Source organism: Equus przewalskii, chromosome 5 (genome assembly GCF_037783145.1).
Source record: "Equus przewalskii isolate Varuska chromosome 5, EquPr2, whole genome shotgun sequence".
In the NCBI taxonomy this organism is placed as follows: Eukaryota; Metazoa; Chordata; class Mammalia; order Perissodactyla; family Equidae; genus Equus; species Equus przewalskii.
Genome location: NC_091835.1, coordinates 82,916,994 through 82,942,686, shown reverse-complemented (window position 1 = coordinate 82,942,686; position 25,693 = coordinate 82,916,994). Strand labels below are relative to the sequence as shown.

The following is a 25,693-nucleotide window of genomic DNA, read 5'->3' as shown; positions in this document are numbered from 1 at the left end:
TGGTTCTGAAAATATAATGGAACCCTGGGGCCAGTCTGCAGGAGCCACACTCCCCACCCCCATCCTGTGATGAAATTAGTACCATACTGTCATTGGCAGTGATATTCAAAATATTTAAAAACAAGCGTGACAGAGACACCAGCCAGTCAGAATGGACAAGCTGCTTGGTCAAATGGCTTCCTTTGGTAAACACTTGGTGCATAATGGCCTGGTACCTAGAAGTACCTGTCTTAACTGCCTCTGGTTTCTGGTTCCTTCTGGTCACCGTGGTTCTGGACACATCAGCTGTGCTTCAGAGGGGTGAGGGCACGGGCAGAGGATGAGGGGAGGAGAAGGCAGCAATCCAGGTTTGTCTGCTGCCATCCTCCTCAGGGCTCTTAAAGATTCTTTGTTAATTGGATTTTTTCCCCTATAATCAGGACCACATTTTTTATCAGTGGAAAAAAGACGCAGTAAAAAAGCAAGGAATCGAAGGAATATTCAGCAGGGGTGAGAAGCCTTGGATTTTTTCCTGTTCTTTACCACTTACTAGCTGAGCGACTTTGATGAAAAATGCGCTGAGAACCAGGTTCCTTATCTGGAACAAAAACCTGTAACAGAGTGGCTCCAATGATGCATTATGTGTGAAAGTGCTTTATAATCCGTTAAATTATAGATATATATAAAAAACATAGTGTACTTGTATTATATCTTAGGAAAACTAATATTTTAAAGAAAGCTTGAAATAAGAATTGTCATTTTAAGGGAATAACCAGCCCTGAATCCAGCAAGCCCATGTTTTCCTATTTCGAGGGTGTTTTTCACAGAGGGGTAAATCAAATGAACTAGCTCTTCTCCAGGTCACTTTGGAGCGTACTCAGATATATATATTTTGTAGCATGTTGCCTGCTTTATATCTCCATGGTCCCCACTTGGTGACCCTCAATGAGCGTGTTGTTAAGTCTGAGTTGTCTGGACAGCTGAGCCACCGAAATTAATGTGGTTGATTACAGGGTTCCAAAGACACATGCTTGTGTTAATCTGGTGGCTGAGAAGTGGTGACTCTGTCCCGTGGTGGCTTGTGTTAGGAGTCTGTGGTCCAGTTCCCCCAGCTGCCTTGGCCACCTGGGATCTTGGTCCTACAGGTTGGGAAATTTTGAGATAGGAAAACTTGCATCCTGGAAGGCACGTTGCCAGCGTTAGAGTTCAGGACCTGCGGCTAGGCTGGAAGCAAGGGAAGGGAGGAGGAGGAGCCTACGGCAAGAAGACTGAGCTGGGCCTGGCCCCACAGAAATCTCTGAGGACTAGAGAGGCCAAAAATGGAAGAAAGTGGGAACGCATGGCAGATTCCCTCGTTTCCTGGAAAAGAGTTACCCCAGGATGGCTCTTTTTCTGTAAGATTCCTGACGCTGAGCCTGCTGGTTCATAGGATATATATGAATTGGCAGCCACAAAATCCAAAGAAAAAAAAAAATTCCCCTAATTTGAGCCCTCAGGAACCTTTCAAAGGGTTCCAGGATGGGTTATTTCTCCTGCCAAAAAAATTAGGACGTTTTAGTAGTTGTGAAGATCTTTCTTGGGACCAGAGGACAAAGCTTTAAGAAAACTTGAGCATTCTAATAAAAGAGGAATTATTTGACCATTTTAGCCTTAAGGAAGAAGCAGATTAGGTCTGAGTAGGCATAATAGCAGGGGGCAAGAGATTCCTCTGTGATTTTGGGTTTTATTTGAATAGATATTAATAAAATGGGCTGGAGTGTTGAAGTTCCACGGACAAGGTTTTCTAATGCTGTTTGACAACTGCATATTCTGAGTGCCTGGATTTAAAGAAAGGTGTTAAATTTGGGGTAGGATCTTTTAAAGAGCTAACTATAAATATTAACCTCACTTTAAGAAATAACCCAATTCTCTAGCACTAAGGTACATCTCTATTTAAAGCAAAAAATATCAAAGAGGCTAAAACCCTGTGAAGGATGACCCTAGAGAAGAAAATGAAATGGGTTGAAATTCAGAAACAGATCTATGCTAATTGCAACAGTTGCAAATATTTGATTCTGCAATATAATCCATTTAATATCCTTTCCTATTGATTCCTGGTGGCTGACTGCTTTTAGAACATACTCATACGAGGACTCGGTTCTTCTCAAAAACCTTTAAAGTAGATGCTTACGATATTCAGCTATTTTTCACACAGAAATTATTTTTCAATTGGACCCCAAATAGAATGCATATGCCTTTCAATATCAGTGGATTGAAATTATTTGACTTAATATGGAATTTAGGAATGAAGAGGAGAAAGCTCTGTCACTAAATGTGGAAGAGTGGAAGTTATTTCAGAAACCAGCTTGAAAGTTTTTTTTTTACAGCCTTAGAGTAGAGAATAAGACTGTATGAATAATTCATGTAGTCCTAGAAATATTAATCAAATAGTTTGGACAGTGATGTATCTTTTCATTTTGACTAATTGACTAATCTTTTTTTTAAGTTCCTGGCCAACCGTGAGTTTTTTTTCTTGGTTTTCTGAATGTTTGTCTTCCCTCCCGTGGGAGATTTTTTTGCTTTTGATTAAAATTCCATGCCAAATGTTCATTTGTATTGACTATCTAGTGAGTAGGCTGGTGCTGGCAGATGAAGCAGTGTGCTCTGCCTTCTTGTCATTTTGTGAATGGATTGGGAAGGCTTTGCTAATTTGCTCTTCACTCCACTGGAGCAGATACTCAAGTATCTACTCTGTTGCAAGACTGTTTTATCTGCGTAATGAGAAGAATGGTTTGGGGCAGGATTGTTTGGGAAATAGGATAATAAGGTACATTAAAAATAGAAATACTTGGCGTTGTTTGCTTTTTCCTGGTATCTTTAGAAACGGTCTTGACTGTATTGCTTTCCAGCCAAGTCCTTTTTTGGAAAGGGTGGTTAAGAGGCTGGGACTCCATCTGCCTGATGAGATCTGCTTGAGCCTTTCCCTCGGCGCTTCTTGGGTTTCATGGCTAAACCTAGACGGTCTTGACGGTCATGGATCTGTGAAGTGCCAAGTAGGTCCTTCTGACTCAATCAGAGGGCTGCTTCCCTTCTATAAGCAAGAATATTATTCTCTCCTGAATCCCCAAGGGAAACTGCCTCCCTCCAAATGATACATACATTTCCTCCTAAAGAAAGAGTGCAAGCATGCCAGGTGCCTTTCCTGTTCCATGCGACCTGAAGCACACTGTCTGGATGCTGAGATGGCAAGGGGTGGGGGTGGCTGAACCGGCTGCAATACGGAGCCCTTTGCCTGAGACTGAAGGCATCGCTCGGTGCTCAGAATTAGATTTACAGAATGGCTCCTCTCCCAGCGCGTCCCTGCTCTCCACAATTTGGTGCTTTGTTGCTATCGAAACAGCCCCACTTAAGCCTTTGTGGCTGTGCAGGGGAGGAGGCTGTGCGGGCAGGGGTGGTAGTAGTGGTGAATGACACAGCTTTGCCAGATGACATGTAGCGGACCTCTGCATCAGCCAAGAGGAATTAAGCTTTGTCACTCCCCGCTGGGACTACCTTTCTCCTGGTATGTGCGCAAGGAATTCAGATGCTGCCGCTGCAGCCACCAGAGCAGAGCCCTGAGTACACTTTGCCACAGAAAGCAGGGAGCAAGAATGATAGCTGTCTCGTTTAAATGCCGTTGTCAAATTCTGAGGCGACTTACTAAAGGTACCGTGATTTCCTTGTTATTCACTCAGCCAGTCTGTTGCAGGAGCCTATAAACACAGTTTCATGGGTTTTCCTTTCAAATATGACTGCCTTTACAATTTATTGTCAGGCAACAAAGAACTCAGTGAAAGATGTATAGATATATATACGTACAGGTAGCCTCGGCTTGTTTCCCCTCCTTACATCCTGCTTGTGTTTGTGGCCGAAAACGTGAACCCGGCTTGTGTGATTTTTTTTCTTGGCGACTTCATTCATTGCTGAAAAGAACATGTGTTTGGGTCCGGGGCTGAAGTTATGAGGAGAAACCGTCCTTTTGCATGCTGATTAACTGGTCAAGAGGAGTCAAGTGTGTGATCCTGTCCTCTCCATGATACGTGTGCTAAATGCAGCTGGCCGCTTCAGGACTCGCACAGCTGGTGAAGCCACAGAGTCGTTGTTTGTTCTATTAATTTCCAGCATCTTGTGAGCTTTGTCCCAGGACAGCTTTAATTTTTTTTACGTGTTAGAATTGCATGTTCAGAAATGTAGGTAATTTGAAATGCTTGGTCCTACGTGATATTTGAAGAAGTTTATTTGAAAGTAAAAATCATTCGTCTCTAGCTTATCATCGAGAATTACTGGCTTGAGATAGTCTCTCTTAGAACTCTAAAATATTAATTAAATCTCTCTGTAATATTGAAAATATGCTTTTCTTTGAAATCACTCTATCGATATCATCTCGTTTACTTTGCATGCATTCTATTGCAAAGCTAGGGAATGGTTGCCTTAAAAATCCTGCCTTAGGTGCGTACAGATATGTGAGTCCCCTTGCCTTATTTCCTTTAGATAAAATCTTCTTTAGAGAGAATTTATTATTCCAAAACAAAAAAAACTCCTCACTCCGAGTGAAAGTGTATAGCTGCAAATGCGTTTCTTTTTTAACCTGTACTATAGAGTACTGTCAAGTAATTAATGGATGTAATTATGCTCTGGAAGTTCTGAACCTATAAATATGTTAATGGATGCTATTTCTATCACTTTAGCTTGACATATCAGAGTTCTTCGATCACCAGCAGTGCAGCTAAAAATGCAATTAATATTTTATTTGGCAGAAGAATGAGCACAAAGCACATAGTGAGAAATAGATCTTGAGTCAATAACAGGAAAGAGAATAAATGCTAAAGCCCAACTTCCTGAATACATTTGCAAACTGTTTGAAGAGCAGGGCCAGCCCTCGAAAAGAGGCTTTGAGGGAAATACAGGAAAGACTATCCATGTTAAATTAGGCTGTTACATGGGGCAGTAAATTCTGTTTTCACTTTATCCTCTGCAGTTGGTACAAATGTACAATTTCTGTTTATGAATCACTGTTAAAAGATGATCCTTATGTGATGGTTTGGACTGAGACTCTCAGGGACTCTTACTCTAAGAAGTTCTTTTCTTAGCTGATTTTAGCATTGGCTTAACTTGGTGTTGAGAAGTTGGTGTTCCTCCTACATTGCAGTCATGAAACAATCAATATTTTCTGTTCATGTGTATCGGAAATTCTTTTAAAAATCCTACATACTAGGATGAGAGCGAACCCAAGCAATTTTTAATTCTTAAATATTTTTAAACTTTTTCCAATTTTCTGAGTCCTATGGAAGCTTTGATCTCCTGCACTAAAGGAGATAGACATGTTTACTAAGATAGTTGCTAAAAATCTGGATCCATGAGGAGAGTATTGATACGTCCTTTTTTCAAAATCTTTATATCTGCTCTTTTCTATTTGGTATTTAGCTGAAGACTGCTAATTGATGACTAAAATAAAATCTCCATATGGCATCAATTTGCCTTAATTTGGCTCCTCTGTGTTTGACTGGATGTCCAGATGCAGGGCGGGCACGTGCCTGAGTAATGCAACACCTCCCCCACCCCGCTTTACGGTCCTCAGAGTTCAAGGCCCATCAGTGCCACCTGTTGGTCTGAAGTGGATTCACTGAGCTCCAGAACCCCACCCCTCCCCGTGGTGCTATTTTTCTTAGACTATAATAATGAAACCGAGAAATATAGGTGATTACAACCTGAAATGCCCCTTGTTTGTTTTTACTGGCAGAGGAGTAGTATGTGGATGTGCACTTGGGTGAAGTTTCTTTCCTGTCCCATCCCCCCACCCACACAGCTCGCACAACCTCACCCTCACCCGCTAAACCTCACCCTCACCCGCTAAACCTCACCCTCACCCGCTAAACACACGTATTTCTTTACGCTCATTGAGGGCTGCACCTAACACACCTCGTCCAGATATTTACCCCAGTGCCCTGCACAGGCAGGCATACAGTAACTGTTAAAATGAGTTGGATTTGCCTGGTTGAAAGTAGCAGGACTTTTGAATTTTCTGTGAGCTCTTAGCCAGTGCTTCAAGTTCTTTATTAGACCCCTTGCGGCCAGAACTTTACCCAGAGCTTGGGGCTGGGGGGGAGTTTTACTCCTGTTGCTGAAACTACCTTGCTATTTGTTTGATGTCACCCACAAGAAAGAGCAGTATGGCAATTGCAGTATCTTTTTAATTCCCTTAAGGAGAAAAGGATGCAATTAAAGGGAGACTATTTTCTATACACACCCACATTCTTAGAATTTTACTTGTTTTTAAGGTTTCTTCATTTGTCCATCTATTGTCTACTTAACACATGTCTGTTGAGTACCCATTCTGTGTGCCAGGCACTGCCATTTTTGCACTAGAATCTGGGACTGGGACATTGTATAGGGATATCTAGCCTTTTTAAATCAATATATTTTTAACAATAAATAAATTTTTTAATTTATTTGAGAAACAATTTTAAAACATCTATAAAATGTACATTTTTTAGACAAATCCTCTGATCGCCCCACAGAGAGGCATGACCCCCAGTATTATGGAGGAACGTATTTTAGGTGAACTTACCACTTCTCAGACTTGAGAATTGAGTCCTTTTCCTTCTTAAGGCTTCAAGCAACTGTTCAATTTGTGTGCCTTACCGGCCCCCGACCAAGGCAGAACAAGAACAAGAAAATAACCTTTACGCAGAAGGCCTGTCCCTGCCATGAAGACAGGAACTTTGGGCCACTCACAGACCGACACCATCCAAAGCGTTGTTTTACATCAAATATTGAAATCTAGAGAACAGACGCTATCTTCTGCCTCTGCCCTTCCTCCCTCCCTCCACCATGAGACTGTCTGCTGGTTACCTAGCCTTGGAGCCAAAGCCAAAAATAACCTTTTCTCAGCTTCCAGCCACATCTGACAAAGGAAGTTCCGTGAGTGAGGCGAGCTGGCCTCCTGGCACCTGGCTTCTCAGCTGCTTACCTCCGAGAGGCCTGCTCTCAGCCAGAGAAGCGAGGATGTCCTCTGAGGAGGGAATATATTGCCGTGGCTTCTGTCGGCTTTGCACTCTTCCTCTTGCCTTGATTGTGTCATTTCTTCTTCCTTGAGTTTGGTTGGCCTGATGTGCAAAGACTCCTTCTCTGTATGATGACAGGGGTGCCCCTGCTTCTTTCTCGGCTGCCCCTTCTTTAGTTCAGACATCTGAATTTCCATGCCCCACGGGCAATGGCACTTTCTCTTCACAAGCTTTGCTGAATCCTCAGACAATATCACCAGTAAATATTTACTAACGTTCTACAGGGACCCTGGCTCCAGTCACCTTTTGGTTTCTGTCACCATTCACTTTATCTTCCTGTCTTCTCTCTGCTGGTTCAAAACTCATGTCCAAAAATCTCTGCCTGTATTTCAGTACGGATTTTCAAAATTATTCCTTACAGCTGCCTGAGCATCATTTTGTTTTCTTCTTGCCTTCTCTTCCTCTCTCTTCCCAAACACACATGTGGCCTAGAATGAACTATTCCTGCCTCTCCCATGAGCTTACCGCAGGCAGCCCTGTTGACTGCATCCCAATGGGCAATCTGAGTAGAACATTTGTAGCTGGCATCTGACTGTCCCCTCCTGTGCATTCTCTTTCTCTCTGCCTCTCTTTCTCCTTCCTGATTTCTCCTCCCATCCTCGATAGCCTTTCTTCTTTTCTGCTACCTGGGCATTCATGGGCATTCCTTTATCCACTGACACGGAGCAGGATTAAAAGGCTTTGTTCTGATCATACCCACGTTCCCCTCCTTTCAGTCCTTTTTCCTTACACTGCCCCAATCATAGAATCATTGTGCTTGAAAGGGAAGGTCAGACATTAATCTAGGACTTGTCTCCTGAGAGGACTGAAACTCGGCCACCTTAGACAGCCAGCAATCTTATTCTTCATTCTCTCCAACAAGAACAATCTCACAATGTGTCTGATAATCTTTCAAAGGATTATTCAAGTGACCTCTGAGTCCCTTTAAACTCTTGGACGCTTAGCCAATGTTTAAAACTTTTTCTATTCAGAAATTCATTTTCTATGTGTAATCTCAGTCACCTTCAACAATACGTTTAATTTTTTTGTCTTAATGGAAGAGGAAGAATGTTTCCTATCTCCTCCCTTTGCAGCATTCTTTTAATCCAAGGGATTGTATATCTGTCATTGAGTTCAATGTCATTGTTCTGAACATGATAGCCCCTCTTCTGATAGCCTCAAACTTTCTGCTCAGGTCCCTCTGCACTTTGCCATTTGTCTGTGTCACTCTCCCGGCTCCTCCAGCATTCTCCTCTAATGGCTCCTCATCTACTCTCTGATACGATTCAGAATTGATTATCATCTGGGTTGAGGATGCTCTCTCTCTGCTGAACCTCATTTTTCCTGTCTCCCCGTCCTCCTTCCTTCTGCTAACCCGCACTGGCCTCCTCTGTCAGGTTCTGCCATCTGGAACAACGTGGCTGTAACTCTCCACCTCATTAATTCTCCATCCCTTTTCAATTCTCACCTGAAAACATATCCTTTCTCCTTTGCCTCCACTCTTAACTTCATGTCATGAAACCTAGTTTATTTCTTTATCATTCAGGCCTATTTTTAAAATACTTTTAAAAATGCCATGCACTTAAAAGTTGTTTCACAATAAGATTGTCTTATTTTGTTTCAGTTTGATCTATTGCTGGGGCACAGGACATATTTCTCTTACAAATAGAGATCCCACCTGAATTGGAGAATTCTGCAACCAGATCTCAGGCGGATCTTGCTTTTCTCCAAGTGCTGCTGACAGTACTGACTGGGATGGACTTCTTGCTGTGCTCCTACTCCAGTGCTCTGAGGCGGTTTACATTGAACAGGGGCTTGGACCACATTACTCCTAGTAGTCTGAAGCTTTCCTTTTGTAAAACTGGCTAGACATCATCGTTGCAGGTTTATTTCTCCTCCATCCCCTGGATGGGAATCACATACTAGAAATGCTTTACCTCCTTCCAGGAGGCACCCATCCTTCTGATGGAACACTTGGCTATCCCGCATATAACCTCCTGTGAACAAGAAGGAGTCCATACCCTTCTGATATGATTGTGGCTGATCAGGAAGGAAAAGCTGGTTTGTTGCTGGGAAAATGAAGACCAGTTGAGGATAGGCATTCTAATGTGTTAACTCATACACTTTGGGGAAATGGGGTCCACTGTTTCAGTTTTGCCATCACTTTTCCTAGAGTAGGAGAAGGAGATGGGAAACACACACCCGCCCACCTAGAATATTAAAGAGAAATCAACCAAGGCGGCGCATGGCCAGGCCCTCAGCACCCACATGCTGTGGGGCACACAATTCACTTGGGAGTAGGACAACTGTGCTACTGTCCCAGCTCCTCTGTCCTCACCTGTGTGGCAGAAAAAAGAATCAGACCTCCTCACTGAATCTCAGTTTCCTCATCTAGAAATTAAAAATCACTTGTGAAAACTTTTCTATGGTTTCATGCTCATGTTTAGCTATAAGAAACTAGTTTAATTTTAATTTTCTACTGCAATCAACTTATTTGAATTTTTATCTTAGTAAGTTCACTTTATTCTGGCAGAAAACATATTTTTGGTAATTTCCCACTATTTGAGAGAAGGCAAAATATAGTATTCTGAAAATTTCTGGGAATATAAAGGAGCAGTCGATGTTTATATCCTTCTTTCTCTTTTTCTTTCATGTAGTCTCTGGCATTATTTTCCCATATACATGAGAATTATATGTTAAACTGAAAATTAATAATCCATGCTTTATTAAATCTACAGAGGAAAATATTTTTTTGCACACTTTCTTTTGCAGTTGCTTTATTAAAGCTTCAGTACCACATGTTTCCAAGAGAAAAACCATGCGCCTGAGCTTTATTACACGTAGCTTCTTGAAGGGTCTTCCTTCACCTTTCAGATGCATGGAGAAACCTTGCCCTTGGCATCACAAAAGCGATAAAAACAAAATGGTCTCATATTTCTCAGTCAATGATGACCACCTAAATTCAGACTAAGCTTCTTGAGCTATTAGAAATTGGGAAAAAGCTTCTCATTAATAATTCAAACTCGATTATTAAATAGCTGAACATAGGAAGCAAAGCACACTGATTGAAATTTGTATGAAGGAAATTTTCTACCCGATTTTCAAAACAAAGATAAATTAGGAGAAAAGGTAAAATCTGATGTCACTAAAGATATGTTGCCGTTATTGTCATGGAAACGGGGAAGTTGGGGAGGGACAAGTTGATTTCCAATTTATTCTGTGTGCTTTTTAATAAAGGTTGAAGTTGTATGTGTAATACGTATTTTTGTTTTACTTTTTCTTGTTAAAACTATACCATTTGTGCGTGTTAGTACACACTTGTCCCAGGATAATGTTGCTATCTCTGAAGTATTGCATAGTGTGGATTACTAGAATTAACAGGATTCCCTAGTTTGTTTCGAAATTTTCACTCTAATAAATGATGACGTTGAATGTCTTTAAAGATTTTTTTCTGTTTTGAATTGTTGCCTTAGTGCATTTCCACTTTAATGTCTCCTGGCATGTATTTCCTGAGAATTGTGTTTAGGATACATATCCCACACATTTTCTTAAAGGCTTTTTTAAGCAAACAAAGGTGGCAGGAAGAAAAACAGGGAAGCAGCATATGGATGTTGGAATATCCTAAAAGCAAAGCAAGGATGATATTTCAAACAGCAGAGAGAGCAGCCTTCAGTGAGGAAGAAACAGCCATTCGGTTTTGTTATCTGGGTCATTGCTGACCTTTGAGAGAGCAGTTTCCGCAGAGTGGTGATGCCCACAGCCAGATTATAAGGCTTTTAGGCATCCCTGAAGGCCGTGGTATAGACCTCTCTGCTAGGGTGGACAGTGGAGGCGAGGCTCCCAGCCAGGCTGTATGCTTCAGGGACAAGGGTGGGGCCGCAGGGAACAGGGAAGGGTATTATGGGATAGGAGAGAGCTGAGCTTTTTTGTTGTTATTTAAAAGAACAACAGAGAGGTGACACTTTCAGATGCAAACCAGAGGGGGATAATTGCTAGATCCAGGCAGGGTGATGGGTTGGGGGTGGGGGGGGTGAGGACTGAATGCAGATGGAGGATGCAGATGGATGCCAGCCTGGGCCAGCAAGAGGGACTCTCATGTTGTAGAGACAGGAAAGCATAGAAGAAGGATCTGGAGGTAGACATTAAGGAAGTCAACCTAACTTGACTTTCTTAGTAAACGAGAAGGAGATGCTAATAACTCACATTCTTATGAATTTGCTAATCCAGGGATTTCTAAGTTTGTCTCAGCACTGGAGTCACCTGGGGACCTTAAAAAAATAATGACACCTGCATGAACCCCAGAGACTGTGATTTAAGTGACTAGGGGTATGACCTGTGCTTCGGAATTTTTAAAAAATTCCGCAGGTGATTCTACTGTATAGACGAGTTTGGGAGCCACTGACCTAACTATGTAGGCAGCTTCATAGAGACGCCACACCGGGCCTTTGGAATCAGACGTGTCTCAGCCAGAGACCAGCCTAGGCATTGTATTCACTTGCTGGGAGGCGGCAATCGAGTAGATGAGTCTTCCTGTGCCTTTGAAGGCAGAGCCCATGTGAAAATGGAAATAGAGCCAAAAGAGAGACACCCAGTCCCCACTGGAGGCTCTGGTCAAGATTTACCTCAAGTGAGCTCTGAGCTCTTCCCCAGACTTCTTCAGTTATGTTAGCCAATAAGTTTCCCCAAACCTAAGCTAATCAGAGCCAGGTTTTCTGTCAGCTGCAATCAAAAGAAGCATGATATGGGTTGTAGCACATTTGAGTATATACATTTGGATAAGAGTTTTAAGATATAGTTAAAAATGACAATTCTCTCAACCATTTGTGGACTCCTGAGTCACTCACATTCCGCGGAATACCAGTAGAGACTCAAGAAATCTTGGCCACCAGCCGGGTGTTGATGTGAGCACCACTGCTAATATGGGGATTCCCGGTGTATCATTTTGTTTAGTGGACCATTGAGCAAGTGCCCCATGAGCATAAACTAGAAGGAATGTCCAGATAGGGATGGAAAGGAATGTTTCATTTCCATGAGATTTTCCTGTCCTTACTATTCCAGGAGCTAAGGGCCAACTGACACCTCCCCTCCCTCCCCTCTAAGCCAAGGTGACCGTTCGGAGAGCGCAGCTACAAAGCAGAGTTACACAGTGGGCTGCTTGAGATACAGGGAATGCCTGTTTCTCTGGGCATCATCAGCTCTTCTCCTTACTCCCTCTTTCCTTCTGTTACGTTTCTCCTTCCACTTCTAACTGGCATGGACCTGCTTCTGGGAAAGGATTCTACCCTCACTTGTATCCTGCAGCATGTCTGACACCCCAGCCCCGGGTTGGGGGGGTAGTTGCATGCTGGAGCCACCTTGTACAGGTTTAAAAGAGCCAACGGTTAAATTTTCAAGAGTTTTGTGAGCTGGTTGTTAAACATTTCTATTATTAAGTATTATTTTATATAAACTGGCAATTAAATTATATTAAAAACAAAGATAATAAATACTCAAAATTCATCACTTCCTAATTATTATCTTACTACATTTTATTGTCTATACTCTTGAAGTCTAGGGTACCAGTATGGTGGAAATACTGTGGAGTATGTGCTGCTGCACATCTCTTACCAATTCCGCATTCAGTGACATCACAGTGGTAGCTTGAACTTGACTATGAGATGAGTATTCATACTATGGAAATTGGCAAATGCTATAAATCAGGGCTTCCCGCTAAGCTCCAGAAAGCCAGTCAAACATTTACCAACACATGACTGAATATGTATTCATACCTATATGTTTTTAAAATACATGTATATATTCATAAAACCTGTGTAGATGTCTTTCCTTATGCTTTAAGTAGGATGGTAATTATCTGTATACAACCATCAGACTATGAATTCTTTGAAGTTAGTGTACATGCTTTACTTATCATTATAGCATCAGCACGTACAGAGTATTTGGTGCAAAGAAAATGCCAATAAATGTCTGTTGAATGGATAGTGGTAATACATAAAGATCTCCTGGGTTAGCCAATCTCACTGTTTGCTCTGGATTGGAATGTTTCAGATAGCTCTTTCTCTTTTGCCAGAGCTCTTGATTTTTGAAAATTCTTTCGGGTTTTCATATCACATGAGGAAGTGAGCCTTAGGTCTGTTGCAAAGAGCTTTAGCTTCCTCTAACCCCTGCTAATTTCCCCATTTCCCTTTTAACGAGAAGGGTGTTCTGGGCCCTCCTTCTTCCCCTCCTCTTCCCAAGGTCTGGAGGAAGATACTGGCAGGAGGCCAGGAAGAGCACCGGGGAGCGAGAGGCTCAAGGATAAACTGTTGTTAAATTCGGCATGACAAAATTCCCGATTGAATTCATTCTGGGGAATATCTAGGACCCCACAGAGTTTCTGATTGAGTTGAGTCTTTCCCATTCTCTAAAGCTGGGTGACCTCATGCAGATCAAAAATGAATTTCACTCATTGCCTTTGTTTTCTAAATGTTTTTTTGGGAAATTTGGTTCATAAAGTGTGTAAATTCAGTTATAAAGTCCCAGAATCAAGACAGTTTTCAAGAGGGTTAATCTCTGATGATAGTTTTATGTAGATGATATTTCTTTGTTTGTTTTTAATATATGCCTCCCAAAGGCTAGGAGCTCAAGACGCATTCACCAAAAACTTCCCTCAGCTATATCCCAAAGCAAGACAGTGAAAAGGACAGTTCTAAAAATGGGAGGAACAGATATCCAGAGACCAGAAACTTTTAGGAATGTCTGAAAGATGGAGAGTGGACACACCAAAGCAAGACATTGAAGTCCAGAGCAAATGCAAGAAAAGGGGAGAGGAGGGGCTCGTGTCCTGACAGCGGAGCCACAGAGAGGCTCCAAATGTGTGCTGGTTTGGGAGAGCAGGAAGAAGGGGGTAGAAAGTAAGGTGATTTTTTTGAAGGATGGCACAGTTGGGGAAGTCACCCCCTTTAATCACCCTCCATGATGGTGTTCTTCCCTAATCTAAAACTAGAAAACCAGTCTTTTAAGAAATTCCTGAATTGGCGGTGATGATGGCCCTCAGAGTAGAGCCCTCCCCATTTTGGTGTTGAGTTGGCGAGGGCCAGTCTAACAGGCCTGCTTGCCGTGCTGTGTGTTCCCAGCTGAGGCCTTCCTGTAAAGCCTGCCAGCTCTCATGCCTACTTTCTGATGGAGGGTTGAGTTTGAAAACATCTATGTAACTCACACTCGCTCTTGTATTAAGCAACCTAGTTCTTTAGTAATAAATGTAAACTGATAACTAACTGACATTTGAGGACTAAGAACTGACCTGATGAAAGAAGAGGTGATTCAGGCACGAAAGATACACGTTAAAAAATTCTAACTTAATTCTCATTCTCAGAACATTCAAGAAGGTATTACATACATAAAACAAGACCAGCTATAATGATAAGGGGGCAAAGAGAAATATACAGAATTATTAGAATATAGAAATATGACTACTAAAATAAATACTCACTAAAAAAATGTTGACAAAGTCAAGGCAGATAATTGAAAAAGTGGGTACATGGAAGACCCATTGGAAAGACACTACAGTCACCTAAAAGGCACTGAGAGAACAGAGGGGAAAAGGGAGAAGAAATTTTAATGGATATGATTGATGTAAATTCCTGAAACTAAAGAATGTTTTGAGATTAAAAGGGCCCATTGAGCCCTAAGCAGGATGACTAAAGGAAGACCTGAACAGATTCCCTTGAAATCCTAGGACATTATGAAAAAGAGAAGATTCTAAGGGCTTCTCAAAAGAAATAAACATAGCTTCCTACAAAGGAATGATAATCAACTTGGTGTCAGACCTTTTATCAACAGGAGATCCTAGAAAACAATTTCAATGCTTTCAAAGTTCTGAGAAGATGTATTTTTAAAACTAGAACTATCAATCAAGGGTTGACATCAAATGAAGACACTTTAGGCATGCAATGATTAAGTCAATTTATATCCAACATACCCTTTTAGAAAAAACTCCTTGAGAATATACTTAAGCAATATATATATGGAATCTAGGAAAGACAAAAGTGTAAAAGCCAAGAAGCAGTGGATCTAATTTAAGAGTGCAGTGGAAAGATATCCCAGAATGGCAGTTATGTAGTAAAGAGCAGTCAGTCCACATTAGAACAGAGATGGAGAGCCTGAAGAATAACATCTTCTGAAGAACTTGGATTTCTTATAACAATTAATAAGTTGGATAAAATTAACAATGAAGTAGAGATATAATTATTCTTTTGTCAACAGAAGAAGAAAGGCAATTAGAAACCCTAAGAGTACAAAAGCTGGACCAAAATGTAAAAATCCAAATGTGAAGCAATGTAAAATGTGTCATTTTATAGTTGTTGGAGAATGAACTTGACCTTCTACTTGGAAAATTCTCCAATGAAAAGCACAGATCTAGTAATCATGGAATTGCGTCTCCTGCTTTAGGGAGCCCATCACAGTATTTTATTTTGCAATGAATAGTATTTATATAATCATAATTTTATAATTGTCGTTTATTGGATTTTTCATTTTTATAGTCTATCTGTACAGAGAAAGCACAAAACTAAATTAAAATTAGAAAAGAGAATGTAAATGTTATAAATTTTTATAATATAATTATGTACCTGATAAGCTTGGAGGTTTATGGAGGAAAGAAAAATGGAGGGAAGTATAGGGCTGCTGATTCCCTCAATTTATGTAGAATATATCATAAGGTACTATGTGAAGTTGACATATTAAGAATAATAGACTGCAATTAAAAAGACTGACACTATCAAACGTTGCCCTAGATATGGGGAAATTGAAACTTTCATACACTTCTCATGGAAGCACAATGTGGCACCACCACTTTTGGAAAACTGCTTGGTAGTATCTCCTGAAGCAAAACATGTACATTTCGTATGACCCAGCAGTTCCTCTCCTAGCTTTGTACCCAACAAAAATGCATGACATATGGCCCAAAAGACTTGCACAATACTGATCATTGCAGCACCGTTTACGCTAACACAACAACTCGGATCCCACTGAACAGTAGAATGGATACATATGTTATGGTGTTTAATGGCCTACTATATGTAATTAAAAAGAAAGCACTCCTCATTTTGACAATAAAATGGGTGAATCTCACAAGTGTAATGTTGAGTGAAAGAAGCTGAACACACAAAAAATTGCATGACTCATTTACTAAACAGTGAAAAACACTTAAAATCAATCTGTAAGGATAGAAGTCAAGATGGTGGCGGAGCCAGGAGGGGGCCCTGCGGGAGACTGGTACTGGCCTGTCTCAGTCTGAGCTGGGATTCCATGGGTGTGTTTACTTTGTGAAAACTCACCTGGCTGTTCACTTTTGATTTGTGCACCACCTGTGTGTATGCTATATTTCAAAAAAAGTTTATTTTTACAAACCATCCTTTTAAGTACATTATTTACATTTCATGAATATAACTAATAGCAGAATTAACGGTAACTACCAAAATAGAGAGGAGGAGGAAGGAAAGAGAGGACCGTGGAAGGGAAACAGATTTCTCTCTTTCACAGACAACGTTGACAAATACTGTTTAAAGTTGGTAAAGGAAGAAATGGTGTCGTTTATTATGGTATTTTCAGATGTTTGGAAACTGAAACAGTAAAAAAATATTTCCTATTGAGGAATGGGAGTGAGGACGAGAAATAACGAGGAAGGAAACTTTTACTTTGTATCTTTTACTCTTCTGTACCATTAACATTAAAAAGAGAAACACAAAACAATTAAAAGTAATATTAACAATATTAATAATAACAGCTACCATTTATTTCGTGCTTCCTCTTACTGAGATGCTGAACTAGATATTCTGTGTAGCTTATTGCAATTAAATCTTCATACTTCATATCCTTCACCACATTTATTAGGGTGGAATTTATTAACCCAGTTATAATGATCTAAAACATCAAGATACCCAATTAATACAAAGACGTAAAGCATTATTTAGAAAGAAAAATTCTCAGCACCCTAGAATATGTTTGTTGTTATATTAAGGCACGATGGAGTTTGAGCTCCCTGGCAGTTAAGGGGGAGAAAATAAACTCTTATTGTGTTTATAAATCTCATTGCCCATTAAAAACCTGGAGAGATAATCAGTACCTGGCAACAAATTCTAGAAGGAATGTAGATTATCAATGTTTATCTATTGTATGCTATAATTGTGTTATGGTAAAAAGATAGAAAAGTTATTTTAAAAACTCTTTCTCTTACTGACTTACTGTAAAAGCCAAGAGCTTGATATTATATCATAATACAGGGAAGGAATTTCTTCAGGAAATGCAGGTGGTAGAGTCTGGACATAGCGATTTCTGGAGCATTTCCCAACCTCTGTTCTTCAAAAGACCAGTTATTCTGGATTTTAATAGTTACTCCATCGAAAATGGGTTCAAGTTCAATTATCTTGGAAAATGCAGCAAACTGCAATCTCCTTTTTGTAGATTCAAAACCATATTAACATATCAAAGACCCTTAGAAGTCCAATAGGAAATAAAGCTAATTAATTTTGTTTAACTCAGTATTTTCCCAATTGATCTGATGCTGGGACCTTTCTCAAGTAATCTGCAGAAAGCAGATTTGGGGAAAGTTCGTTGATCTCAGCACAGGTTGGAGTACAGCAGGCAGGGAAGTGGGGGTTGTTAGTCGATCGTCAGACGGTAGCTTTCCAAACTCTTTGTTTCACTCTTGGCAAGAACTAGAAGGTGGATTTTCCAAGAACCGCCGCAAGTGCCAGTATTTTCTGCTATTGTTTATAAAATTAGAACCATATGATTTAGAGTTCAGAAGCTTAGAAAGTGAAGTTTGCATTGTGTAACAAGAACTTAGGAGTCTGACGAATTCTTTCCTGGACATACTCTTCCTATTTCAGGCAGAAATAAACTGCAGCCATGTCTGCAGGTGCGTTCAACTCCCTCCCCAACGTGCCCCCAAGTGCAGAGCCGTGGGCATTCGAAATCTGTCAGATTATTTCAAGTCAATTCTATGAAACCACTAAGTTCTGTGCCACAAAGCACAAAAGAGATGATTTTAATTCATAACATTTCAAAGGCAGCTGTCACAAACTGGCCGCCCAGACTATGAAAGAGGCAGGTGACCCTCACCCACCGTCTAGTTTTGGAAACAACGGCTTCCTGAGGAGCCTGGCAGATTAAGTTCTCTACATAATATGCCCTCCCTCCAGAGCGCCAAAGGAGGAGACTTTTGGGAGGCGGTTCAGTTTTTCATTTACATATTAGAGAATGTCTGCCAAAGATTAGCATTTTATCATAAGTATATCTTATGCTAAATTCTTTATAGCGATAATTAATCGATACATCCTGATAATAAAACAATGGCATATGGTCATCTACCAGTTTGGTAGGACCTCTGGGCATAATGCCGACAGAGCTCAAAACCAGTATCAAGTTATCTTGAGAAAGGTTAACAAGAAAGGGGATGCTACACCATTTAGAATTAGAGTTTGATCTGCCTAACCAGCATTCTTAGCCACTCTGATTCTGACGGTGGTTTTATGGCCCACCCTTTGCAAAAGCATCGATAGCTTTCTCTTTAATCCATGAGTGTAGGGCTTGACTCATAGATAGCTCCTGTTTATGGAGTCGAAGGCTCAGTGGATAACGAGGGCCAGGCAGTGATCAGCAAGGCGAAACTGGCTTCTGAAGGCAAAATAGTGCATGGGGGGACCCAGGCTGACCATTTTGTTTTGTTTTGTTTTTATGAAGAAAATAAGTCATAGTTTTACACTTTGAATGAAATGTAAGGTGGTTTCCCACTTTGGAAGGAAAGCCCACCATGAAGGAATTATGCTAAAGACAGTCATGACAGTAAGAGGCCTGACAGAAGAGGCCCAGCCACAGGGCACAGGATCTTAACAATCTGGGAGGAAGAGGTATTTTACTGAGATCTCTTTCAATATTTAGGTAAGTGATAGAAATTTTTAAGAGAGGTTTTTGCTTGCTTGTTTGTTTCTCGTTTTGTTTTAATCAAATCCTAGGAAGAGGCAGGCTCGTAAACCATAAAATGTGGGGAAAGCATCATGAAGTAATTCACCCAATCATCTAAAGAAACGTGTGCTTCTCCTCTTCCTCCTGGAGACGTAACTCAGGTGACAACGCACAGGGACCTCGGCTCTTGTCAGCCAAAAGTCGTTCCCAGAAATTTCCTAGAACCTTTCTCCCACCCCAAAGGAATATGTTACCCGGAAAAGATTTGACGTTGAGCAATCGATGCCCAATTTCTCCCACACTGTGTTTAACTTGTGCAGACTTTTGGTGGGAGGGTGGAGAGGGAAGAACTGGCTTCTTGACTACAGCACACAGTGAAGTGAAATGACAAAGAGCCATCAAGATTGGTAGATACTAGTCAGCCACGGGGAGAAGGAAAACCTCTCCAGGAGGACATTTGGAATGGAATAAATCTGGATCTTTCTCAGCCTGGTTCCTCATTTGAAACACAGAATGCTGAAAATGTTTTGAGTGACTATTTTCTTAATTCTTCCAAGGATGATACACAGTTAGTGTCATTGTACATACACAGGAGTATGGATATCTTAGAATATTGGGGCTTCCTTCTCTCACTGAACCCAGAGAGGGAAAGGCTGCAGTGTTCCTTATAGGAAGGAAAAGGTCCTTGCTTTGTTTAAATCTTACCTGGCCCAAATTCCACTGTTCACCTGACGCACGTGGTGAAATCTTAGAATAGTTACATTAAGTGCTAAAGATTAATCTTAGGATGAATTAATCATTTTATTCAAAATTTCTTAAGGACAGAGATGGCAAGAAAAATAGGTTGGTAATTGTATAAGTAGAGGACACTGGCCATTGTAAAGGCTTGAGTTGGTACCTGAGTAATGCTTAAAGGAAAACTAAATGAGGACTCAGAAAAATATTAGTTTGGGAAAAAGAAAGTGTATGAATTATCTCATCTTTTCCATCACTTTAGTGGAATTTTAGACAATACTGAGTGTAAAATATGTTTTATAGTGTCTAATATTCAAATGAAGTTTGTCAGAGATTTTAATAAAGACTATGATGAATTTTCTAGATAGGGCTGATCCCAAGTCAAATTGAAAAAGTAGTAGATGTGGTTTGTTTGGGTTTCTTTCCCACCTGCCCTGTTTTTCCAGAGTCTAACAAGAGTTTCAGTCTCACAGGCACTTGCTATCAGAACCAGTGTTTTGGTTTCGTGTGTTTTTGGAAAGAAGTAGTCTCTGCTCTGAGAAATTAACTGGTGGGGACTCTGATTGCTTCACTGCCCCAGGACTTGACCTTTCCGATGGGAATTCTCCATGAGCAAAATCTCTTCAAGACTCAGGTCTCCAGAGGCAGAAATGTAAACTCTCTGGCCGGCTGAGGTTCAGCGCAGGAGGTTCACATCAGCTGCGTGGGTTGCTTCCTACTCTTAAGGACAATTCTGCTTTCAGATTACTGTGTAGAAGCCATTTTTTCCCCCAAGTGTTACTCAATTTCTATAAGGTCATAGATCTTGCATCACAGCTGGAAACTTGAGCATATTTCTGTGTTTCTAGGAGAGCCACTCTATATCTGCGTATTAAGCTTTCATTTTCTTAAAAACTATAACACCCATTCCAACTTCAATTTCTTTGTGTGTTCAGAGTGTAACTAGTGATTTATATAGAGAAATAAGATGATGTATGTATGTATAATCTGTAGTATATATATTTGTATATATGTAACACATATAATTTGTATGTATATATATAACATATATATGAATAGACGTATACACATGCACAAACATTCACACACAAACCTGTTGGATGCTGTGTAAAAATGCATTTCCTTTTCCCATATCTAAACAGCCACTGCTGTAATGGGCGTGGCTATGTCTTTCTTCTCTCAGTATTCCCAGCACCTAGAAAATGCCTGGAATATATCAGGCAGTCAATAAATATAAATATAGAAGTAAATAAAATTGCATTGATAATTAAACTTATAACTTAGCATTCTGTTCACACATCTCCCCTCAAAACAGAAATATGTTAGTGTGTGTTACCATATGAAGTGGTGAGCTGAAAATGGCTTATGAGAAATATATGTGAAAGTGCTTTGTAAAATTTTATATAAATATTGGGTAGTATTATCGTCCCATGAAATACAAACATTGAAAATGTTATACAACACAAGTGTTGTTTTAGTAATAGACCCTAGATTAATAATAACCAATTGATGCTCGATCATTAGCTAAGGAATATGTTTTTGATTTCAAATATCAATAAAAGGGTAACTCATGGATTCAATCATTTTTATTCCTTTCCTTAAACAGCATTGAACGTTTAGCTGTGACATGGGGCAATCTGATAAATGTTCTAACCCTAAGATAGTGCCCTTCATTTGGGTGTGTAGGCATATCATTATAAAAGGTGGTATGTTAGTGATGATATTGATTTCACTATTAAATGTTTAGCGGTTATTTTACGGTACGAATAGAGATCATTTTAATAGCAGAATTAAGGTTTGAAGATATATGCAGAAAATTCTAATGAGGACACAGTATTGATTCCTTAGCCCCAAAGATGGCCAACGGTTCACCAGAGAATGGCTGGGCTGAGGCTGGTGAATCTTAAGCGGTTTAGGCATCAACATGAGAATCATAGAAAACAATAGTTTTCCTCTCTAGAGAAGTGTGAACATTGATTTATTTTGATGGCTATCTTCGTACAACAAGCAGAGTTATTTTAATAGAAAAACAATCCTTTGTTTATTTTATGTGTAGAAGCTGTGTGTTGACTTGAGATGTATTTGGAGAGTTTGTGCTGTGTAAGACCATTTTTCTGGTCTAAAAGCAAGGTAGCACTTCTTTTTCGTTTCCACTGGAGAGAGTTTACCGGAGAATTGCACGGCAACAATTCACCAAGAGTTAACATTACTGAGCCTCTGGCGGGTATATGGGTACAAAACTGGGTCCTTCAAGAAATATATCTTTTAAATGTCCATGTTTAGAGGACTTACTAGATACACTGTCAGAATGCACAGCCATTTGAAGGGAAAAAGAATGGTTCTCTTAGATTGAATGCAGTGTACATTTGCAGTTCATGTTAAATTAGAGTCTATACTGAGACTGGTGCATACGTTCTTCTTTAGCAGCCTATAAAATGGACATAGTACATTAATATTCACATCCTCAAGACTGTGTGACACTGTATTACATGCATGTGGAAATGTATTGTTTTGAGGAAAATAAAACAATGTTGTTTTCGAAAAGGAGTGTCCAATGACAGCTTCATCGTTCATTCCCAACTATTTATTGAGTACCTGCTAAGTGGGAGATGAAGCTTTGGGTGGTGGGGGTTTACACGGCAGTGAACACACACGTGGTGCCTGCGTCTGTGCAGCTTAACTCCTAATGGCATAGTCAGACAATAAACAAATATACAAACAAATGCATATTCTCAGTGTTACACAGGAAGTTAAAGTAGGATGTGGAATGAGGGAGAGGTGCTATTTGAGGTGGCGTCGTCAAGGACAGCCTCTCTGATGAGATGACATTGGAGCCAAGACCTTAAGATGTGAATATCTAGGGGAAAAGTGTTCTATCCAGAGGGGATAGCAAGTGCAAAGGCCCTGAGGTAGGAATGAGCTTGGCATGTATGGCTCATGGAGGGGACCATATTGTTAGAGCAGAGGAAGCAAAGCAAAGAGTAGGGGAGCTGCTTTTTAAATGAGGGGTTTTAAGTTGATTGCTTATCATATCCATTTGCAGTCACACCCCTGAGATGCCCCATGAAGGTGCAGATTACAAGAATACAAGACTACAAGTTGATTGACTACTGTACTTTACTTACAAGGCATTTCTTCACATTTATAAGGTCCATTCCTAGCTGCAAAGAGAGCCCTCATCCAGATCCACAGTCAGCATAGGTTGCATTAAGTTCTCAAAGGTAATTTGCTAATTATAGTGGCAATAATCTTGTGCTTTATTTTCATTGTTCTTAGTGATTGCTTTTGTTCCTACCTGTCTAGGGTGGTTTTTTTGCACTAACATGTCAATTGAATAAGCATTCTTCATCTCATATATTGTTTATTAACTATTGAAATAATTGTGTACCATTAATTTCACTAGTAAGTACATTTTAAACTGGAGAATTTGCCCCCCCAGAGGTTTTTTGGGAGGGAATTACCTTCTTAGGGTGAGAGAAGACTATGAACTATTCACTTATAAAATATCAAATATCTTTTATGTTTCCGTAAGAGCCAAAATTCAAGTTAAATCCCCAAAACAAGTGACCTTTTCAAACAGTTAAGAGTAAACTTTAAAATCACCTAAAATAGAGTTTTCTGGAAGACATGATGGCCGTCATGCTTTGTGTATTGTCTTTCTCTTACCCATCTGTGAAGATTTTATTAATTTTCATGGCAGTTTGGTACATGCTAAATGTGGATGAAATCTTTAAAATGCAGCAAAAAAGACACCCATTGTAGCTGGAAATAGACCAGCTCGAGCTCATATACACAGGGGAGGAGGGCTGCCGCTTTTAGAATCTGCTTCTCCAACCACAGTCAGACGTCCTCAACTTTTAAGCCTGGAAAAAAATTACTTTCTAATTAAAGGTCATTTTTCTCAATAAAAATAATCTCCTGTTGATGTAGACGACTTGAAAGGACTTATTTCCTTTGCATAGAAGATGGAAGGAAAGCTAGAATTTTCAGCCACAAGGACACCCCCTCCTAGAGACATCAAGCTTGCCTGTCCTCACCACCTTTTCTGACGCTGTGTCCTGTCCAGCTGTGAGGACTGGGCACCAGAGCGGCTCCCGGAGACAGCAGTGTTCCTCTTCTCTGGAGGGCCCCCTGAGGTCTCAGAGTGACTCGTTCGGGATCACAGCATATGCTGACAGCGCGTCATCCTCCTTTCAGGAGCCCTGCTGGGGATGCATCCTTGATCGAGAAATTGGCATTAGAGAGTTGTCGCGTTTCACTTAAAGATGACAATTTGATGAGGCAGATCTAACCTTTTGATTAATTGCCTGCAACTGGCAATGCGAAAGCTAGAGTTAAAATGCACTGCTCCCGTATTTTCTTATTTAAACCAAACTCAACCTAATTTCAGTTTTTAGAAATATCATATGTGGTGATAACTAGTTCCGCCAGAGTCACGACTGGTCCTGTTGGGTCAACCTGATAGAGAAAATAGAGATTAGGAAGGTTCCCAGATTATTAGGGAGGATTTTCTGTTGGGATGAAAACTGTGTGAGAATGAATACTAGAAAGCTAAAGAGAAAGTTCCTTTCTTAAAGTTCACATAAAATACTGCATTTTTAAAAGTACCTGAGAAGAGAGAGTTGGGCTGCAAACTGAAATGCCAACAGGAGCCAGGCATTTAATATTTATTCCATAAATAAATAAGTGCCGTTTCCCATGACCCAGACGTCTGACCTGCACACACTGTTTGCCTGTGAGATGCCAAAGGACACAGTCTTCCCTTTTGCAAAGAAATATGTTCTCTCCAATTCTGTGTGAAACATGGGCCCTCTCAGTCCATCTCTGCTTTTTCCCTCTCTCTTAGAGGCTAGGATACCATGAAATATTTCCTACCATAAGAAAAACAACAGTGCCAGCAGTAATCCGTGGTCACTGACAATCGGCCTTTGTGTCAGAAGGGCGATGGCCAGTGGTGGAGTCACACTGGAGACATACGGCCTGTTTCAAGGCAGCTACCGCGCCTCATCTTGACTGTTGCCAGGCGGAAGTACAAGCCAAGCATCGTCAGATATTTCGATTTTGCAGTAAAAGCCAGGAATCTGGTTTTTTAATGAGAAATCTCCCAATTTTAAAAGGTTGATTCTATTTTAAAAAAATACCTTGTTGGCTAACAAAATGTACTTATATTTCAAATTTTGCCTGTGGTTGCCAGTTTCTAAGCTGTGCATTGCATATTCTATAGCAAAAAAAAAAAAGAAAGAAAGCTGTTTATTCATTTATTCATTCCTTCAACAAACATTTATTGAGTACCACATCATGACTGGTGCTATGGAACTTTCAAGGATAAATAGTACATTGCACTCAGAGAACTGAGTCTGGTGGGTGTCTCACCCTAGCCTGGAAAATAGATCCATACTCATAGTTCAATTATGCCCAGTATGTTTATAGGCTTCAAATCAACTCTCACAGTGCAGTCTGTCATCTGACCTTCAGTAAATCTAGTTTCCTTCCAATAGGATCTATCAATAAACTCAGCCCATTTGTATCAATGTGAATACATGTTCAAAGCATAATAGTGAGAAAAAAATTAAAAACTTGCAAAAAAATATGCAGAATGATTTTATGTGAATTTCTAAGGCACACAAAACAATAGTATATGTTATAGAAGCATCCAGCTGTAGGAAAAGTGTAGAATCCTCCACAGCCGAAGGATAACGACACTTGCTTGAGAGGGGTGCTTGCCTCTGGGGGAAGAGGGAGGGAAATGAGATGGAGATGTTGGTCTCTAGTTGTATCTGCAACACTTTATTTCTTCAAGAATATCTGATGCAATTTCAACAAAATGTAAACATTTGTTGCATCTTGATGACGGATACTTAGGCATCCCATATTTTCTCCATCTTCCTGCCTACAGTAGTTTCCATAGATTATAAAAATAAAAGAAGAATGTAAAAAATCGGCATGACTAAATTAGATTTTTTCCCTTTATTTCT

General features: G+C 40.2%; 1 protein-coding gene across 28 annotated transcripts in view; it reads left to right on the top strand.

Annotated features, from left to right (window-relative positions):
- Nucleotides 1–25,693, top strand: part of GRIP1 (glutamate receptor interacting protein 1) — a 598,160-nt gene that overhangs the window by 368,127 nt on the left and 204,340 nt on the right. For 4 of the 28 annotated variants that reach the window (XM_070621995.1, XM_070621984.1, XM_070621975.1 and 1 more), the window contains exon 1: nt 3,234–3,663. The exons of 23 other annotated variants lie outside the window; for them this stretch is intronic. In XM_070621995.1, coding sequence (XP_070478096.1) covers nt 3,426–3,663 — 238 coding nt within the window. In that variant the 5' untranslated portion in view covers nt 3,234–3,425. Of the gene's footprint in view, nt 1–2,874; nt 3,664–25,693 lie in introns of those variants that run through there. One more of the 28 variants, XM_070621994.1, reaches the window with a different exon arrangement.